General features: G+C 35.7%; 3 protein-coding genes across 8 annotated transcripts; 2 read left to right on the top strand and 1 right to left on the bottom strand.

The window, feature by feature from the left end:
- The first annotated feature begins 552 nt into the window (after positions 1–552).
- On the top strand, positions 553–5,957 carry LOC113691993 (nuclear transcription factor Y subunit A-2-like). 3 transcript variants are annotated; one of them, XM_072052418.1, is made up of 6 exons: positions 561–836; positions 1,477–1,838; positions 3,176–3,291; positions 3,396–3,464; positions 4,699–4,839; positions 5,135–5,957. In XM_072052418.1, the coding sequence occupies exons 2-6, from the start codon at positions 1,580–1,582 to the stop codon at positions 5,537–5,539; spliced, it is 990 nt and encodes a 329-aa protein (XP_071908519.1). In that variant the 5' UTR covers positions 561–836; positions 1,477–1,579; the 3' UTR covers positions 5,540–5,957. The 3 variants fall into 3 exon arrangements, with proteins under 3 accessions (XP_071908521.1, XP_071908519.1, XP_071908520.1); XM_072052419.1 differs by lacking the exon at positions 561–836 and adding an exon at positions 856–947; XM_072052420.1 differs by lacking the exon at positions 3,396–3,464 and having other exon boundaries at positions 553–836.
- A 1,303-nt stretch (positions 5,958–7,260) lies between these two features.
- Positions 7,261–9,992, top strand: LOC113692842 (33 kDa ribonucleoprotein, chloroplastic). 2 transcript variants are annotated; one of them, XM_072052424.1, is made up of 4 exons: positions 7,261–8,030; positions 8,244–8,345; positions 9,207–9,482; positions 9,598–9,992. In XM_072052424.1, exons 1-4 carry the CDS (start codon positions 7,569–7,571, stop codon positions 9,694–9,696), a joined length of 939 nt encoding a protein of 312 aa, XP_071908525.1. In that variant the 5' UTR covers positions 7,261–7,568; the 3' UTR covers positions 9,697–9,992. The 2 variants fall into 2 exon arrangements, with proteins under 2 accessions (XP_071908525.1, XP_027067225.1); XM_027211424.2 differs by having other exon boundaries at positions 7,272–8,030; positions 9,207–9,515.
- Positions 9,993–10,454: 462 nt separating this feature from the next.
- LOC113693681 (uncharacterized) lies at positions 10,455–14,402 on the bottom strand. Of its 3 annotated transcripts, none has more exons than XR_011815761.1 (12): positions 14,145–14,402; positions 14,028–14,048; positions 13,831–13,931; positions 13,287–13,344; positions 13,135–13,178; positions 12,949–13,029; positions 12,779–12,849; positions 12,482–12,592; positions 11,956–12,038; positions 11,607–11,818; positions 11,014–11,097; positions 10,455–10,775 (listed from the first exon to the last, which is right to left on the bottom strand). XR_011815761.1 is itself a non-coding variant. In XM_072052421.1 (12 exons), exons 1-12 carry the CDS (start codon positions 14,164–14,166, stop codon positions 10,691–10,693), a joined length of 978 nt encoding a protein of 325 aa, XP_071908522.1. In that variant the 5' UTR covers positions 14,167–14,402; the 3' UTR covers positions 10,455–10,690. The 3 variants fall into 3 exon arrangements, 2 of the variants coding, with proteins under 2 accessions (XP_071908522.1, XP_071908523.1); XM_072052421.1 differs by having other exon boundaries at positions 11,602–11,818; XM_072052422.1 differs by lacking the exon at positions 14,028–14,048 and having other exon boundaries at positions 11,602–11,818.
- Positions 14,403–20,820: the final 6,418 nt, after the last annotated feature.

Genomic DNA, 20,820 nt, shown 5'->3' with positions numbered 1-20,820 from the left:
ATATATCTTTTAACGTTTTGTCTAACGGATGCCTATAAAGCATTCATTACGATATATTTTAAGGTGTTATATTTTAAAAAATATAAAATTAATTAAAAAAATAAATAAATATAAGGATGGATAAACAAGATTAAATGTGAAAAGTATATAAATATAAGAAACGATAATACAATTGTTAGCATATATATATATATATATGATATGTTAATGAATATTCTAAAGACATCCGTTAAAAAAACTCATTTTTTTAAAAACTAACACTTGAAACCTTTCTTTAGACAGCCCTGTTAGTCAAACCATTAAACCTAAGATGTGAATGTCATTTATGCATGCATTGCACCTTGCACTACATCAGCTCATCTCATAATTTCATTATTGTAAGCTTGTGAAGACTATTAGCAACCTGATATGCAGATATACTTCCTTTTCTCTTCTTCCTTTTCCTTCTCATCAATGTAATAAAATGTGTGGTGGGGGCGAAGATGAGTGGCAGTGAGTGAGCGCTCCAAACTCAGGAAATAAACTAGTCCTACGAAGTTAAAGAGGTAGAGAGAAATGAAAATATCTCATTGAGCCTACAGTACTGAACTGGTACCATTATAGCACAAACCATCCTTTTATAATTAATTTTAGCGCATAAAACAAAACTGCATGAAAGCTATATTTGATTGGCTGGTGCCTTGTAAGTCCATTTACCCGGTCACAGTGGTACGCAGTCCTCGCCCCTCGGCCCTCTCTCTCTCTCTCTCTCTGCTTGAATTGTACCGACATGGCTCCTACCAAATGGGGTTTCTGCAGCTGAACTCGAGATTTGCAACTGCTTCTGCTTCTACTTGGTCTGCTCTCTCCTCTCGCTTCTTTTTTTTTTTTAACCAACCCTTTTTAAAGAATATTCAGTTCTTGACTTAGCATCTTTCTTGGTGTTTCTGGTACTTGCTACTTGAGTGGTATAAAATACACTTCATTCTCCCTGTCTGCGTTCCTTTCTTTTGATTTCATCTTTCTCAAGATTGCTAAGTTAGAAACGTAGGATTCTTGGTTCTCATCTGACCACCTTTCAAATTTTATTTTTTTCCGATTTTTTCTGGTGGTTTTAAGCAGTACCATGTTCTTATAATTTGTCTTCTACTGTGCTTCTAGTATAATTCTTGTGTCTCTCTTTTTTTTTTCTATATCAAGATCAATACTTAAAAAGTGCTTCCTCACGTCAATTGCCGTATTTACAATTTGAATGTGGGGAACCGTAGTATACTGTAGTTTGATTCCATCTTTTAAAACCCCTTTTTGTTTTTAATTCTTCAAGTATCGCTTCTTAGTTTTCTTAAATTTCCCTGAAGTCTCTTTTGATTTATTTCTCCCTCATCTTGATTATAATTCTTTAACCGGTAATAATACTACTGAAACTAGTCCCTTTTTCTTTCGCCAAATTAATTTTGGTAAGATTTACGAATCGTAAAATACGTACGGAATTTTCAGGAACTAGCTTGAGCTCGAGCAATCTACTGCTTCGTCAAGACATAATCAAAACCCCTGAGTTGAAGACCTACCCAAAAACCCTTAAGTTGAAGTCCATATACAGATGGCCATGCATGGTGGTTTATTTGCCAAAGAAGCCAACACGACGTCCGCATTCTCAGCGGTGCCTTGGTGGAGCACCGGCCTCGGATCTCAGCCAGCAGGTTTTCACGATGACCTTTTTGGCCAGTTCAAGCCTGCATCTTCTGCTGTAGACAAGCCATCCAATACAGGAACCCAGCTCACTCCCTCTAGGGAACCAGAACGTAATGGAGGACAAGAAACTGGAAATGGGAAAACTAATAAATTTACCATTTTTTCTGGTAATTAATTTTGTCTTCAATCTGTTATTATTAGTTTTTATTTTTTATTTTTTTGATGTTGTATTCTCTAATTTACTATTTTTGTTCATGCCCTTTGACGTCGTCTGATAGTCAATGAACACAAGACTACTGAGAGACTTTCTACTAGTATACTAGCATACTGAAAAGGAAGAGGATTCTTTAATTTATCTTGTTGTGCATGCATACGAGGAGAAAAGTATGTTGAGTACAAGGAGTTACTAGTGTATTTACTTTCCTAAGATTGAGTTGGTGGATATAGAAAAGCACACAACACTTGATGATTTTTTTTCTTTTTTTGGTCATTATCACATGTCATACTATTTCTTCTTTTCTTTGTTTTCTTGAAATGTCGTTCACTATGATTTACCAGTCTATAAAGCTTCATCATGTTGCGTGAATTAGTAGGATCAAAGATGCTTTATAAGCGGCCTTTACCCTGTTCTCCTTTTGATATCATGAATTTCACCAGACCTATAAGAAAGATGGAGGAAAAGCAAGACAGAGACTTTAAGGGCTTTATTCAGTATGCTTGCATAAATGGAAACCAGCTAGTATGCTTGACTTTAATTTCATGCAAAACGAAGCAGTAAACTGCAATCAAATCAAAACTTGGTTTGTAGTCACCAAGGCATAAAACATCAGGTTATTGCTTTGGCAGTCATTACAAGGGGTTTGGTTATTTATCTTACTGGTATTGCTTTGCCCTTTTACGAAATAAGCATGGAATGCACCTGCTTTGAGTCGTATGTGAATGCATGATTGAGGATTATATTTACTGTTAGCTTTTGCGGTTTTCTCTTCCAAAATTGCGATGTTGAAAACTTGCATCTGTGTAATTATTACATGAACTAAGTTTGAGCGGCTTGTTGGTATAAGTTGTTAGAGACTATGAAATATTGAGGCTAGCAGTTTGGAAAAGCTCCCATGTTTCCATTGATAGTGCAAGAGTGCACTCGTTGTGTCATCTTGCAAAGTTTCAGTTACATGTAGGCATTATCAGCTTGTGTTTATGATCTTCTTTTTCATCTTTCCCATGGTACTTCATCCTAGTTCATTGCGCTAGAGATAGAGATGAATTTGTCACAAGCTATGTTGTCTTGATTGTTGCCACTTTTCAATTCTTTGACATATATGATATGACATATATGGTAGAAGGACGGCAACTAAAGAAATTGTCTCATTTTTCATATTGGTGGGAGTTGAGCAATGTCCCGCTGCATAATAACTCACTTGTCTCTTGAGGCTACAAAGAATACAGGTTGTTCAATTCTCATCCTAAATGATCTTTCAACTAACTGTCATTCCCCTTTTTTCAGGTGAGTGCAAGGATCCTCCAAATGGGCAAAAGTTTCGGCTCCAAAATGCCAGCAACATGCAAGCAGCTGCTGCAGAATATCGAGGGCATTTGGAGCTTGGATTCAGCCAGCCATTGGTATTTGTGATTTCAGTGTTTAATTGTAATTATCTTGTTGCTGACTATCAATTTTCTCTGCCTTTTTTGATGATATACATTTGTTTTTCTTCGTGATGGCTCAGATTTGTGCAAAATATCCTTATGGAGAGCAATGTCATAGTGTATTCTCAACTTATGGGCCTCAATTGACTGTATGTATGCCTTTAATTTCTGGCTACTAGCTACCTAGAAGAATTAACATATTTCCAGTTTTCTATTAGAACATTTCTCTTCACTTTGCGTTCCTGCAATTGTGTTTTCCATCAATCCGGAGATGCAGCATAAGTAATAAGAAACTATGGAAGGCAGTATTGCATGTCTTTCAAATCTCATCTGATTTTCAGGTGAGTTCACTTTTTGTTAATTTGAGTAGCAGTAGTGAAAAGCCGGAGTCAGCAAGCAAAGTGTGGGAAAGAACAAGTTTTTAGGGTATGATAATTGATGCATATGGATTGAAGAATCAATCTTCCATAGTTTGACTCGATAGTGCAATATGTACATCTAATTTCATAATGACAGTGTTAGAATATTGTTGGATGTCCGCTTGCAGATAAGCACACTCAGACAGGGAAATAACTAGTTCCATAATGAATTGATGCCAAATTCCTTAGGTGCTGCTTGAGTGTTTGGCATCCCAACACAAGCAGAATATATAGAGAAGTCAACAAATACTCTTAGAAAAGTTGAATCCTGTGAGAGCAGCTCTAGGATGTATAACTAGATACATGGATCTCAAAATTTTTGTGATTGAATGGTCATAAACTGCTCTAGATGATCTATCTGGACCATAATCATTTTGAATTTTAAACTTGTGCTCTTAACTTGTTCTGGAAAGCCTTGTTATAATCAGAATGTAACTGGATATGGAATAGTTGGGAAATCAGATTCTTTCAGGGGTACTGCTGTTTAAGGGAATTGAACCATGGTGGTATACTTCTATGAACAGATTAAAGCATCAAAATAGTAAGGCAACCTTTAGGAACAGAGCAGCATCCATAGGACTTGGATCCCTTGGAACAGTCAAATCAATGGTTGTGTTTAACAGACGGAAGTAATTCATCACGAATATGGTAATATATTATAGATTGCAGAATAGAATAGAGGAACTCGCTTGGGAGAAGAATTAGATAAAATAGTTGATGAAGTCAACGGAAGTGGAACTTGTTCCAAAAAAGAAACACAAAGCATAAATACCAATCGAGAAAACAGGAGACATAATTCTATTGCATTGCTGATTTGTCTGTGAACTTATTGGTTGTTCATCTGTTAGTTACTTCTCATTCCTCAGCACCTTGTGTCATAAAAATTTGTTTTTGTTTTCTTTTAAGTGATCGATACAACTGGATTTCTTGGAGGTTCATAAAATTTGCATCTGTATAATTTCAGGGCCGGATCATGCTGCCGCTGAATTCAACAAGTGATGAAGTGCCAATATTTGTTAATGTTAAGCAGTATAATGGAATATTGAGGCGCAGACAGTACCGTGCAAAGGCAGAACTGCAGAATAAAGTGCTGAAAAACCGCAAGGTACATATGAATATTTCTGTTAGCATGTTTCCAATCGAGACAACTGGATTTTTTTTTTTTTTTTAACATTTCCTTGCATATCTTTAATAATTTAAGTATACTTGTAAATGCTTGCCTTGGTTTGGTCATCAAGATGATAGCCTTTGGCTCTTACTTCAACATGATTGCCTATACAAGATGTGTTCCTTAGAAATGAACCTTCTGAAAAGATTTTTTCAGCCTCACCTTAATCACAGACTTTGTCCAAATATTCCTGTATGGTTGCTCAATTTGGATTCTGCCTCATGCCTTGCAGCCATATCTGCACCTGTCACGTCATCTCCATGCAATGCGCAGGCCAAGAGGTTGTGGCGGCCGCTTTCTCAACACTAAGAACCTGAATGGCAGTAAGAGTAATAGTGATGACAATACGACTGCAAAAGGACGATTTTCTCGACCGACAGGATCCCAGAGCTCCGATGTCCTGCAGTCTGATAGCGGAAATTCAAGTTCACCGAGAAAAGCTAATGGCTGCAGGTCATATAATTTGGGTACAGAGGTTACTAGCGTGTACTCCAGGGGAGATCTTGATCCCTTTCCATTTAACAATCTATCCTCAGCAATTCAGTCTCTGCCTAATATGATGACTTCAGGGCATTGGATTGTCCCGCCAGGCAAGTGGGTTGTAGCTGCAGATAGCTGCTGCAACCTGAAAGTTTGATGGCAGGATGCAAATGGGATTTGTGTCCAATTTTCCTGGCCTCAAATCCCATTTTGCAACCAAATGGAAACTCCGGTTCTACCACCATTTGGTTTGCTTCCAAAAGGCAACTCATTCTTGGCTTATCAGCATTAAGGCCATCTCTGTTGTATTCCGTGCTCTCCAGCAATTGGAATAATCAGAGGCTCCCAGGCCATAATGCAGTGTAAAATATTGAACTTTATGTAATATGATTGGTTCTGTTCCCACTGCTTAAATAACTTGGAAAGACTTAGTGTGCATACTTTGAAGTGTGCTTCTGGTGTTTGAATTTTGTGGTTGATCTGGAAGTTTTGATTCTCTGAGAGAGTGAGAATCCTGAAATCAATTTGTAATGTTCTAATTTCCCTATTGCCGAAATAAGATCAGAGTAATTGGATGGTTTTGACCCAAAAAAAAAAAAAAAGAAAGTAATTGGATGGTCGTGTTTGCTAAATTTTGCTCCTGTTGGTAGAGGCCTGAACTTTTTATGATCGCGTCTAGTCATGGGCTTCGGGCCTGGATTTGGACTTTGCTATACGTGCAGCATTTGCTGTATCAATCAAATCGTCCTTTTGGAGCCATTTGCAGATTCCCCACGAAGGACGCTTATTGTTTGGGAATCTTCCTCATCTGTCCCCAGATTTTCCAAGACACATTTATCGAGATAGATGGTTAGCATCCGTTTTTTGTATTTTGTTTTTTTTTTTCAACAGTTTCACCTTCGAAATTGCATGTTGTCCATCAGATCAATTAACCAAGAAATTGAGATCGTAGACTGGTAGATATGTAGTTGTACTTGATTTTGCGCCTCCTGTGAAATATGTTTATGGTAGTTAATTTTCAGTTCCTCCAATTAAGAAGGACGAAAAGAGAGGTAGATGATCAAATTCTAGTTTGTTGCAAGAAGGTAGACGGAAAGGTGCTGGAATCAGAAAATCTGCAGCAATAATAGCAGCGATGATGGGAACGAAATCATAAAAAATCAGAAGCTAGCACAAAATTTCACCACCTTGTTAGCTTCGATATCCTCTCTGCGAAGCCTGGATTGGAAGAGAAGTAGCTGACCTTGAGTTTCTCTCTTTGCATGAGGCTACCATTAGGCCTTCCCCAGTCACTCAATCTTACATCATATAAATATGACGACTTCTTCAGCAGCAACACATCGTCGAGGAAGGAGTACACATGCATGTAAGCAAAAATGAAGAGTGGCGCAGGAGCGAAACTGTTCATCATGGATCTTGCTCAGGTCTTGATTCCATCTCAGAGTTTCCTAGAAAAAGTTCATGTGAGGATGGACGTTTATATGCTTCTGGAAATTGGCAGTTCATGCCCTTTGAAAATGCTTAGACCTTTTTTTTTTTTTTTGGGTTTCAGACATATCCTATTGTATTCTCTATTTTGAGAATTTAGGATCCTATAAAATCCGAATGGCAGTACCTTTTTTCTTTTTTGCTTCTTTTTTTTTTGGGTTAGACTTGCACATGCTCTGGAATACCTGAAAACTTTTCACATGCAGTGGCAAGATTTTGCCCCTCCTCTTTATAATGTGAGCAATAGTAGTAATTGTTTTGCCATTTTGTTCTTATTCAATTGGCTTTATCAGTAAAAGTATGTCATGCATAATTAAATCGTAAACATTTGGTAAGGGAAAATGGGGAGAGAAAAGGGACTTCCTTTTCTTTTGATGAATTTATTTGGAACCATGAAAATACGTCGCGGCCAATGTTTTAGTTGAATTCTCATCCCAATTTCCTTGCCCTCCTAAAGCCAGCACTTCATTTCATCTACAAGAAAAATTCATAACCACCAAGCTATCAACAACGTCAGAGTAAAATTGGGAGCGCGACTTACCGTGGTCTTGGAGTAAAGAATCCAATTTTCGGCCTCTAATCTTGTATCCTTCTCCCCTTATCTGTTATCCCTTTCAAGGAAGTCTAAAGCCCCAGCCTTATTCCATTGATCGAACAAACACAATACTGCTACTGCTAATTTTTTGCCAAAAAAAAAAATGTCAGCTTCTTCTCTATCAGTGGCTGTTGCCACTGCCATTGCCAACTCTTCTTCTTCCTCAATCCCATCATCATCTTCTTCCCTAGAACACCTTTCTCTGTCCACCATTCACTTCCCCTTCAAGCCCACAAAACCCATAAACTTTTGCAGGGTTAATCACCTTCTAAATTCTGCTCCTGTTCCTCAGGTCTCTCGCTCCCTACTTGTTTGTGCTTCGACTGCTTTTGATGCTTTTGATGCCATCCAAAGCACACAGGTCCTAGAAGAAGAAGAACAAGAAGAAGAAGAAGCAGAAGCAGAAGAAATACAAGACGTTGAGGATGAAAATGATGGGGATACAGCTGCTGTATCTCTATCAACTGAAGGTCGTAGATTATACGTGGGAAACTTGCCTTACGCGATGACCTCTTCCCAATTAGCTGATATCTTTGCTGAAGCTGGCCGTGTTGCTTCTGTTGAGGTCTATTTTACCTTTTCTTGATTCTTTAAATTATAAAAGATTACTTTTTGGATTAGATGTACTCGACCAAGAATTCAGTTTTCTGCTGTCCTGGCACTTCATTACATATGTAATGTTGATTGGGATTTCAAAGTTTGTACCTTTGTTGATGGGAGATTGGAGGTGGTGCTGATTTTTGGTTTTTATTTTTTTTCCTGGATTTGTGTGTTTAAGATTGTTTATGACAGAGTGACGGATAGGAGTCGAGGATTTGCATTTGTTACAATGGGGAGTTTTGAAGAAGCAAAGGAGGCAATTCGGCTGTTTGATGGATCTGTAAGTGACCTTATGGCGATTCATCTGACCATTTCGTTACTACTACTACTTGATTTGTCTCGTCGATTGTTTGAGCGTTTTTCGTCTGAGACCTTGTTGGCTTTACTTACCAGTTATCTGATTTAATGGATAATGTGCAATGTTACGTAGTTCATTGGAGGAAATTTAGTTGAGGTTGAATTAAGTTCCCTCAGAAGGCAGACAGAAAACATCTTGTGTTCAACTATGGAAATGGATAATATGCTACTGGTATTGTTTAAGGTTGGATACTAGATGCTTTATATTAGGACAACTTGCACACTCTGTGCTAATCATTGATCTTCTTTTATTTAGTGTAAAGTCAGCTTGTTGGACCTTTCTCAACCAGATAGCTTATGGTTAGCAAATTCTGTGAGCGTTTCATGTCAATTAGTACGAGCATGATGTTGCTCCTGCTTGGGCAGTCACCAATTCAAAGGATAATTTGTGTTCTTGACCAGATAATTATCTCTGGGACGAATTGAGGAGGTTTAGTTATAGTGCCTTCAATTTTTCTTGTTTTCTATCAGTCCTCCCAAAAATAAGTGTGCATAACTTATAAACTTACGATAATTAAGCGTCTACTTGTCACAGAATGAGATAAAGAGTTGGGGGTGGCTGGGGGACACACTATTACATGTATAAAATCTCTTACTGAAGTCATTGCAGAGGTTTTTATTACTCCCCAGAGAAGATGATGTACAAAACCATCAGCTCCCATTGATGATTGACATGTTTTGCCACTTCTAACGATGTAAACTAAATGTAGTGGCTTTGCTGCTTCGGAAGTAGCTGATAGCCGTTCTTTTCTTAAATTTGGCGTATTGTAATAATTATGAACAGCAAGTTGGGGGCCGAACTGCAAAGGTGAATTTTCCTGAGGTGCCACGAGGAGGTGAGCGAGAAGTCATGGAGTCAAAGATCAGAAGCAGCAACCAGGGATTTGTAGATAGCCCACATAAGATCTATGCAGGAAACCTAAGCTGGGGTCTAACCTCTCAAGGCCTCAGAGAAGCTGTCCAAGACCAGCCAGGATTCTTGAGCGCCAAAGTCGTCTATGATAGGGATACCGGAAGATCCCGAGGATTTGGATTTATTAGCTTTGCGTCCGCTGAAGAGGTGGATTCTGCACTTGAGGCCATGAATGGAGTGGTATATCAACGTTAGATTGAGATTGCATGCTTCATGTTTGTCACATCCTTTCTTACGGAATTCATTTTGTGTGATTTTGTAGGAGGTGGAAGGCCGGCCTCTACGGTTAAACTTGGCACAACAAAGATCTTTCATATCTCCTCCTCCAGCACCTGAAACAAATTCTGAGCCAGATAGTTAAAGCAGCCTTAGTGTTTTGTGTTATTAGCTACTAAGAGGGGTGGATGAATTAGTATTGCCATACCCTTGTGAGGGGATGATGTGGAGTGGAGGAGGCCAGCAAAACTGCCGTAGAGACGATTGAGTCCAATTTTGTTCCCTGCTAAAGTTCCGATTCACTTGTATCATGGCACAGACGGAAGCCAAAGATGCCTAGAGAAGGACATTGTTTAATGAATATTAGTGTTGTACTTTCAGATAGCCTTAAATTTTCGTTTTGCGTGATTAGCGGAAGACTACGGGTACAATTTACGACCAGTTCTTTCCCGTCAAATTTCAAGTTCTTCACACACTCGTGATTTTTAAACAGCTATAATGAGAAAATTCGGTGGAAAGATGATCGTATGATATCGAAATAACCATGCGGGAGTGCCGTGATAGACACTTTCATTGATCGACAGGATTCTATGAGAGGACTACTGGTGAAATCTAGGAGATGGTATAGAATAATCAAGAGACAGACTCGAGAACAAACAGAGATTTGGCTAATAGCGTAACACTAATCAATTAATGCCGTTTCATGACCCTAATCGTATGGTTCGCAGAAGATGAAGGACGGGGAAATCTCTGCAGTATACGCTGCCAATGGAACGAGACCGATAAGGCCAGTCGCATGCTGAGAGACCGATAAGGCCATCATATTTGAGCTTCCCTCCCTTCGGGAACATTAATTTATCCACTTTTGAGTACGAAGATACGTACAAGGTAAAGAGTACCAAGTGAAGAAGCATTTTTCAACGGCATCTTATTCAAGTTCAGAGCTTAAAAATCCCTCAACATAGAACGTCAACCAAAATGAAGAGAAGCATTAATAGTTGGAACTGGATTCGGCTAATGTTCCAAGGTAAAGAGTACCCAGTGCCAGTTGTTTTGGCGTTCTCAATAAATCACAGCCTCAGACAAATACGAAGGAAAAACAAAACTAAAGATAAACCTCTCCGGTAGCTTCTCTTAAGCTAAACACGCTGTGATCTTTCAGCAGTATCATGACCAGCAAGAAGTGCGTCTGCTGCAGAGTCAACGTCTTGAGGGAAGAAAATCCTGATTACATCCGATGTCTCAAGCTTCAGATATCAAACAAAAACCATTTTTTGCAGGGAAACTTATAGGGCCCGGGCAGCATACTGGCTTATCAAATGACCTAATTATCACCTTCTAATATTGCTCATATAATTCACGCAAAACAAAATTGTTTATGTCTCAAGAAAGTGAAAATCCAGTAAAAGGCATTTTTAGTCCATTGGTTTTGAACGAACATGAGAAATGTCATCAAAATTACCTGCAAGTGTTGTGGTACAATTTCTTGCTCAATTGATCTATGTCAGCAATACCTTTGCAGCCAGCGACCACCTCAAGCACTTGCCTGAGATTATTGATTATTCTTTAGTCAGATGAAATATTAGAGGGAAAAAAGAAAAACTAACGACCATGAATCTACTCTTTGGTAGGCTAGCACAGCTTGCTGAATGAATCAAGAAAAAAAGATGGCTATATGTCATAACGGCAGTACTTTTTTCTCACCAAGGACTTGGTAATTTTCTCTCTTCTTAGTAATTGATAGGAGAAACTGATGAGTCATGTACCAGTTATTTCAAGATGTGAATAGATTTTAATATTTCTACTGGAGGAATTTCCAGCTAGCAAAGGAAAGAAAAAGAGATCTCAAGAATCATGCAAGTTTTGTCATCATATAAGGTTTCGTCCTACTTATGCATGTTCACCCAGTCCTTGGTGAGAAAAATACTGCTGTTATGACATATAGCCATCTTTCTTTCTTGATTCGTTCAGAAAGTTGGGCCAGCCAACCAACGAGTACAATGTGACACTTCTAAGAGCTACATCAGATGTAACATCCATTACCACATACCGTACCGTACAGGGTTCATTTCGACCTTTGATGGCGTAGTCTGGATCATGTTTTTCTTTCTTCTTGGACGGCCATGAGGTTTTCACAAAATTAATCCCTGCATGAGTATTTTTTATTTCACAATATGGAGAATCTGTCTCGATCATCATTCGCTCCATCGGTATGCCCTTAACAACATCAAGATTCTCAACTGTCTTCAGTGAGCAACCATTCACGCCTTCAAGATACAAAAAGAGAAAAGGCAAGGAAAGAAAGAAAAACCATAAAGATTGATTTGACGTCACTAACTCCAAATGTTAAAGTATGAAGAAAAAGCTTAAAGAGCATAGGAAGTAATCAGAGAAGAGCATTCACCTATAAAAATATTACTGAATGAAAGAAGTTTATCACGCTCTTCTGCACTGCCTGTAAAGGAGTGAGCAACCCCACCGCAGAACCTAAACAGATATGTGATTGAGTACAGAGCACAAGTAAAATAGCTTTGGACTAACACAACAGAAGCAAGTCATAGGAATTATGGCTGAGCTTCCAATTAAAAATTAGTTAGCTAGGAGAAAGATGAGAAACAATTTCCTATGTTATGAAGCATGGGGCCTTAAGACTTTAAACAAGTTACCAACAGTTCCTTGCGTTTACTAAGGCAACTAGTGTTATCGAAGCCTCATACTAATTCAACATTTCTTTAAGAAAAGATGAATATTTTAAAGATCCAACCCAATGTTCATCTTGAAATCTAACATGACTCGCTGTGATGGTAAATAATGAGTATTTACAGACCATCTTTGGCAGTTGATTGGTGCAATATACAACAACTACAAATACGCAAATTAATCAGATACTAATGCTTTTGATTCTAATTTTAGTAGTTAAGAAAATTTACCGCTCCTTATTTCTCTCCAGAATGGTACAAAAGTCCTCAGCAGCTGCTCGCATGTGAAGAAACATTGGAAGCCTCATTGCGTGAGCTAGTTCAAACTGCTTCTCAAAATATCTGTTTCGACCAGAACAAAAGACAGACAACTGGAACCATAGAATCAGTACGTCATTATACACCTAAACCACGACAATGAATAAAAGCAGCATTTTTCATTGACCCTCAATACACCTCTCAGACTCATCAAGAATTAAAGGGGAAGAAAGGGGGGAGAAAAAACTAATCTTTGAGGCAAGCACATACTTCTGTTGAATCTCAGACGGGCAAAAATGAAGCCTGTCATAATCCAGTCCACATTCACCAATTGCCACCACCTTACAAAAATTAAATTGTCGCACTAAGAAAATTGAGGAAGATATATGTACCTATAGTAATCTTCTCTATGTTCTCCTAAATCCAGCACTTTGGTTTACCTTTCCTTTCTCAACCCCCTCTTTAGCCAGTGAGAGAAGAGACTGAAAATGCTTTTCGGGATCCCCACTCTCATCAAATTCCTGAATCAATTATCAAGGTATGACAATCACAAATGTATCCATGCATCCTCATTCTCACACATTCAATAACTTAAGGATGGCATCAAGAAGAGTATCAACACTCACTTTGCATCTTGTTGGGTGCACGCCAACCGTGCAAAAAAGTCTTGCTGCAAGGGAAAATGGATTGCCAAGAATATAGGGTATAAGGCACCAAGTGAGAGACAAATAGCAGAGAAAGGAGAAAAATGTAACAAAGGAAAACGTGTCTCACTAACCATCAGTTTCAGCAATAGCAAGAGCTTCTTTTGATTCCTCTAGAGATCCACCAGTAACCTAGGACAGAAAACGTAAGACAACTAAAGAATCATTTAGTATGATTAGGCCCGATTACAGAAGGCAAATAACCAACCTTACCAACAAGAAATAAACCTCTCAGTTCTGTTACTCCAATAAAACGGAATTAATTACAAATCAGACAAGCTCATCCATCCTCTATGATATCAAAAACAAGAGGTTGAACTTCTCCAAAAGTGGAACTTCAAACGACCCAAAGTTCATATCCTCTCGATTTATTGAGCAAGCCAAACTATCAGACAGCCTGAGTTAATAATACCATCTATCTAACTCCAAGCAGAGTTTCATTTTGCGGGACCGCTGATACTCCTTTCCCAACCCCCAGCAAAAAAAAAAAAAACCCTGCTAATGTGCTGCAAACTTATCCTTTGCAACGAGCTAATAACAATACCAACCAGAAAAATAGTCCCACGAGACATATCCCTATGAAAAAGATCAGAGTTTTGTTCAGGGATATATCCTTACAATAATTCGATCAACACCGGCGCTCCAAGCCCTGCTGAGTACTGCAGAAATATCTGCCACATGGTATTTCTTGCCGTTGTATATTCCTTTGAACATACCATCTGTAATTGAGATTCATTTATCCATTGAAATTAGATTTACTCAAAAAACTATGTGCCAAAACAAAATGTTTTAACATGAATTAAGATTTGACATACCAGTGAGATTGACTGCTATATCTGTTCAAGTTAAAATCCCACAAACACTATATCATTAAACATGATTAAAATGATTCGGTGCTTTATTCAAGACAAATACAGAAAAGGGTTACTTGCCAATCATTCGGATGGTCGCCATTTGTGAAAGTTGGAGCCTTTTTGGGCGCCTGTCTGCCTGAGAGTCCGACTGAGATGAATTGGAACAGCAAATGAAATGCTAGTGCCTACTGCCTAGTATGGTATGGTTAGAAGCGGCGTGGGAGGGCCTCAAATATGCGTCAAGCGGTATCGAAAGATGCGTCAAGCTTCAACCCGCTTTCAGTGCTCGTTAAGAAGCGGTTCCTTACAATCATGGGCATCAACTATGAAGGGTTGAAAAATGAGGGTTCATTACAATTTATTCTCCTTAAGCATGCCTGATTCTCACTTTACCCCCTGACTTTTTATTTTGTGTCACTCAACCCCCTGAGAGACAAAACTACTGCTCTTATTTTTTCCTCTCTCATCTTTTTCTAATCAAAATTATTTTTTTTTAATTTTATTTTTAAGCAAATCAAAATTTTCTCTAACAAAAAATTAAGGATGTTGATTCTTTAATTTACAATTGTAAATATACTAAATATGTTTTTCTATATAATTAGTTAATTATTAACAAATTTCATCTATTTTCCAATAGAACAATTTATTATTTTATTTTCTTATAATTAGAAAATTCAAAGTCAATTACTCATTTTTTTATAATCACATATTCATATGTCAATATTTAGATTTTTTCATTCTTTTCCCTCTAGTTGATTTTTAATTATTAGGGTTTTTTGCCTTTAAAAAAAAATCAATTATTGATGTATACCCTAATAAACATACTCCTTTAATGAGAAACTTTACCACCATCAATTAGAGTGGTTAAAATTAAACCACATGTTAAATTTCAATGGAAAAATGAAGTAAATTATTTAAAAAATAAAAACTTAGTATAGTAGGAGGATATTTTTGTCTCTCAAGTAGTTAAGTGACACCCAAAAAAAAGGTAAATCAAGAATTGAGGTATACCTTAAGTGATAAATTGTAATTAACCCCAATTAATTAACTTTGTCAATAGTTTGACATTTCAAACGAGCTTAGAATTGAGTTTGATATCAATACAGTTGAGCTCCAATCAATTTTTATTAAACCAATCTAGAGTTTGTGTTGCACGTAGGAATATCTGATATGAGTTGTTGGAGTTTAATGTTTTTCAATACCAAATTTATACTTAGAAAACTAATTAAACGTCAAATATTGGTATGAGTGTGAGGATCCGAATTTTTTTTACTTACTTTAATTCTATTTCACTAGTTTATTTAAATATTTATTCACCCGTTTTCTCTGAATAATTTATTTCAACCATTTTAACTCCATTTATATGGAACAATGTCTTACTTATATTTTTAAAACGTCTCGTTAATAAATTTAATTTTTCGGAGGTTCGTTTAGTAAGGAATAATAAGTACACGTTTTTTGAGATAAAATTCGATCCGAGAATGCAATAATTTTGGAGATTTGAGAACTCGTATTTATTCTTAAAATAGTTATTTTTATAATTATTTACCTTAGAGTTAGTTAGTTATATCATTGTTACATAAATTTCTTGTAAGTTTCGCTTTATTGCGCCCGAATCGGAAGTTCACGTAAATCGAGTCGGAACGGTAAATGAAGATTTAAGAAACCTATACTAGACTATTAAGAGTGAATACTTCTCTTCTTCATTTCAGCCGACCAAACAGCAAGAAAAAGAAAGGAAGAAAAGCTTCCACCATTCTTGCACCAATCTTCCTCCATTTCATCTCAAACTTTGCATCCAACTCACAAATCACTTGAGAATTTACTTAAGTTAGAAGAAAGACTTCATCTTGGTGGTTTTTTCGGAGCTTTTGTGCCAAAAAAATTTATGGTTTCTCTCAAAGTTAGGGGGTAACCATCCAACACCATCCAATCTTTCATTATTGGCTTTAATGGGTTTTATCCTTGGCTTTCAAGCTTGTAACTTCATTATTGTTGTTATTACTTGGATTGGATTGGTTGAAATGGGTTCTATGAATTCCCATTTTAGTTGTATGGACTGATATGATAATATAATGCTTGGTTTGAGTTGTTTAAGTGTTGTTTAAGATGATTATGGATAGAAAATCGAAGGAAATTGCGCAAGGATGCTGGCCGAAATCTGTTCTGTCTTGCCTTGTTTATATTTCAATTTTTTGGTGCTCAAATAACTGTGAAACTGATGTATATATGTTGCATATAGTGTGTAGAAAGTTTCTACCAAAAATCATTTGAATTGGTTGAGCAAAACATGAAATTTCAAAATTTAATCAAATCTGGAAACTGTGTTCGGACAGCTTGAACAGTGTCCCTTTGATCGAACATATCTCTTTGTACAAACGTCAAAATCGTTCTTTGCCTTAAATTCAAATAAGCTCCGCGTCGCCGTTTACGGCATTTGAAATTAGATATTTATAGCTTTCTAACGGTATAAAATGTACCATCTAGTTCGAACTGAGTGATCCGTAGTGATTCACCAAAGTTTTTTGTTCTGTTCTGCTATTCTATTCGAATGACTGTGAGAAGCTATGACTTGTCGCTTGAATTCGAACTAGCTATGAATTGATTTTCAGAACGACTTCTTCTGATGAAATATAGTCTTTTGAATCTAGTTTCTAACGTTACCAACCATTCTCAATTTCAAGTTGTATTGAGTGAGATATGGTTCAATTTTCAAACTGCAACAAAACTGAAAAACCCTTCTTTTTGCTGGCCGACTGGTTTAGTTGTTTGTGAAATGTTTTATTTCGAAAATTTGATGTCAACCAACTATAAATTACTTATGAAATGTTCTTTGGATTTTGGTTTCACAAATGAATCAAAATGAGACTGATTTCATGATGCAAAATATTTGAAAAGGGAAAAAAAAACAAGAATACAGATTTGCTTTGGGAATTTCTTGAACTTTGGTAGTTTTGTTAACTATCTTTCCATACGAGTTTTTAGGTAAAATTTGATAGAGAAGTAATCCTCCTGTGGAAGTTGAATTGTACCAAATTTGGTATTATTCTAAGATCATTTCGATACCCAAATGGTGTGCCAAAGTTATTCTTCAAGTCTGGAAAATTTACTGAACTGTCTTCAGTTTTGGCCAACTTTGAGCTTCTATATTTTGGCAGTCAAAACTCCGAATTTAGTTTCATTTGTTGTGTTTGAAATCTTGATTGAAATTCTCATTGTGTTACAAATTTCATAAACTAGTTCACTTTCTTGTAAATTCTGTCGAATTTTCAAAATTTACCGAACAACAAGACTAAAACTGCCTTGTGTGCTTATATCAGCCATTTTGAGTTGAAATTTGAATGTCTTCCTTTTAAAATATTGAAAAAATGTTTTCTAGGAATTTTTATTACTTTGGATCTAGTTTTCAACGATACTAAGTTTTCTAATTTTGGACCTATTGATTGCAAGATTTGATTTTTCTAAATTTGACGCGCAAAGCTGAAATTTGCCAATTTCTTAGAAAATGAAATTTTGAAAATTTGACTTCTTATCTTGATATTGGTATATTGTTTTGAACCCGATTATTTGGGGAATACGAGTTTCTTTAATAACTTTAAAATTTTCACTTTTAAATCTTGACTTTCGATAAAGTAAAGTCTTATAAGGACATTGACTTGAATTTTAAAAATTGTGTGCATTTTTCCTTATTTAACAATAAATTTGTGAAAATATGTGAGAGTGATTATTGGTCGTTTTCTTCATGCGATCAAGAATGTTTTGAAGAGAATTCCGAAACGGATCATTAAAGATCTTTTGCACTTACTCTCTTATTGTGATTTGGTGAGTGTCAAATGCATAAATTGTTGATAAATGCTTTAATTGTTAATTGAGTATTGTGAAATTGTTGAGACGAATGTGTACTTTATCACACTCGTTCTCCTTAAGTGATGCTACAATTGAATTGTGCTATGTGAATCAAGTGAAATGTTGCCATTGCAAATTACATTTGTGTTGACTCGACATCGATCGAAGTAAATCTTATCAACAAATCATATTTTACTCGTCGGGATACCCTTGTCCTTTCTCTCTTTGAACTACGTGATATTTAAGATCTAAATACATATGATTTGATAATTGTACATGAACATGTTTAACTCGTGAGTTCTGAGCGGAAGCATGTACCACACCGATTCGAGTGGGATGTGCCTCTCATATCGTCTCAGTGCTATAATCAGTTCCCTGAGCGACAGTATATACCACACCGATTTGGGTGAGAGGTATCTCTCATGTCGATTTAGAACCATAAACGTATAATCGATTTCTTGAGCGATAGTATGTACCACACCAATTCGGTTGGGAGGTATCTCTCATGTCGACTCAGAACCATAATTGAAAAAATGAAATTTTACGGAGTTGATTACCTACTCAGATGACGAAGTGTCATTTTGAGGAGGTATTTGATTGAATTTTGACAAAACAAGTGAAAATTATCTCTTGAGAGCTCCTGTATCCTACTCAAATGTGTTTAATTGTTAATCGCAAATTACTTGAAATTTATAGTTTTATTTATTGTACAAATGTTATTGTTATTTGAACTATTCGCTTGCATGTCTTTCTTGACTTCATTGGGCGTCAACTCACCCCATTAGTTTTGTTTTTCTTAACAGAGTCGGATTGAAAGATTTAGAGAAAAAAGCCGATTTGATTGCTTTTGATTAGAATCATGGGATGTAATTGACTAGTCGAATTATAATGATTGTATATTTTGGAAATGTTGATGTACTTTCGAGAACTGGTGATGTAAGACTTGAAAGTTTATTTAAGGGAGCGAAGTTTCTCTATTTGGACTTGTATTATCGGGTATTATTTTTAAATTTGAATTTAAATTGTACCGAGTACTGACAAGAGTTAGACAGGCATCCCGCTGATACCCTTTGATTCGTTTTAGGGAGAAATGTGAGGCGTCACAATGAGCATTTTTGGATGATGGGCCAACTGCCAAATGAATCTCCAAACTTTAGCACCTGCTTGATAAAACTAAAAGTCCCAAGTCTAAATTTTGAAATTTTGAAATTTGAGTGTGGAAAATATTGAGCCGGTGAAGTAATAATTAATATCTTTTTGATAACTAATTAAATTTAACTACCAAATTTAAATATCAATCAAAATAATAATATTTTTTTTAAATATGTCTTTACTTGTGTATATGGGATAGTATTGTTGTGTGTGAGAGAAAGAGAAAGAGGAATGTATGCTAGGATAAAAAGTCTATATTTATGCATCATATCCAAAACCCATCTTAACTAACAGGAATATTAATCAAATGACTATGAGGTTTCAAGTATGTAATAGAGAAATGTATTTATACGTAATCTCCAAATATCCAATTTAATTGATACGAATACTAGTCAAACGACTATGGCTATGAGGTCTCAAGTATGTAGCAGGCAAAATGTATTTAGGGTTAATTTCAGAAATCTCCCATGAGATTTTTGATAATTTTACTGAACTCTCTTGAGGTTTGAATAATTATATTTACCTTGCTTGATTTGATAGTTTTTGTAAGAAAATCTTAAAATAATATTGACTTAGTCAAATTTTTAAATGAATACCCAAAAATGTCTTTTTGTAATGAGTTTTAATTTACTTCCCTATACAATTATAAGATTATCTTGTATAATTATAAAGAAAATATGCCAAATTTTTTATGTCCATACCTATTATTTGATAAACAACTATAATAATAATTTTATCACTATGATAGGATACTTTTGATGGTATTTTATTATTGATTTAGATTTATAAAATATAAAAGAAAATGTTGAAATAATTCATTTAGAATTTATGAATTTTTTGAATAATAGGATTATCATAATTTAGTAGTAATTTTGGAGCTTTTTTTATCATTTTTAATTTTAATAAAAAATAGAAAACAAAGATTAGAAAAAATATTGGATTGCATATAAAGTTAACTCATAAAAAAATAATAATTTAATATTTGGTTACAATAGAAACTAGAGGTCATTGTGGCAGTTTTATAGTTTTATTGGCAAAAAATAAAAAAAAAGGAATAAGAAGGAAAAAGAATGAAAAAATAATTTTAAAAGTCATTCTAAATATAAGCATGCAAACACAAGGGAATTTCATTAAAATATTTAAGGGCAATATTGTCATTTCAAATGATAAGGAAGGTATGTGTAATTTTGAAAATTTCGAGTGATCTGAATGAAATTGTTAAAAATCTCAAGTTTCAGAGGTTAATTTCTGACAATTTCACTAGCCTCTTTGAAATTTGTAAAATTACAGAAACCTCCATTGAGGTTATGATTTTGATTACAAAGTTAGTACAATTTAAAAAAGTAGTATTAAAAAAGTAGCTTAAGGAGAGGGATAAAACTTTTATTCTATAAATACCTCCTATGCATGTATATAAGTCGTATTAGTAAAAGAATGAAAACAATTAAAAGTTAGAAATAATTAATACACACATTTAATCACTCAAAAAATTCACATTTAATAAACTTGGTAATACAAATAAGCAACAAATCTACACTAATGATTAAACGATTCAGCAATACAGATTAATCATCTCTTTTAACATGATGTTTACTATGATTCTCATGATTTTGAACGGAAAAATTTTTAAATTTTGTCTTTCTTTTGTGTATCATCATGGTAATTTCAAGTTGATTTTGGAAAACATGGATACAGCTGCTTCTTGATCTTGTATAGTATGTCAAAATGGTTCCTTCGGATATCTGTATACTACTTT

Source organism: Coffea arabica, chromosome 6c (genome assembly GCF_036785885.1).
Source record: "Coffea arabica cultivar ET-39 chromosome 6c, Coffea Arabica ET-39 HiFi, whole genome shotgun sequence".
NCBI classification, from domain to species: domain Eukaryota; kingdom Viridiplantae; phylum Streptophyta; class Magnoliopsida; order Gentianales; family Rubiaceae; genus Coffea; species Coffea arabica.
Note: the sequence above shows the minus strand (reverse complement) of the source record. Positions and strands in the feature narration are given on the sequence as shown.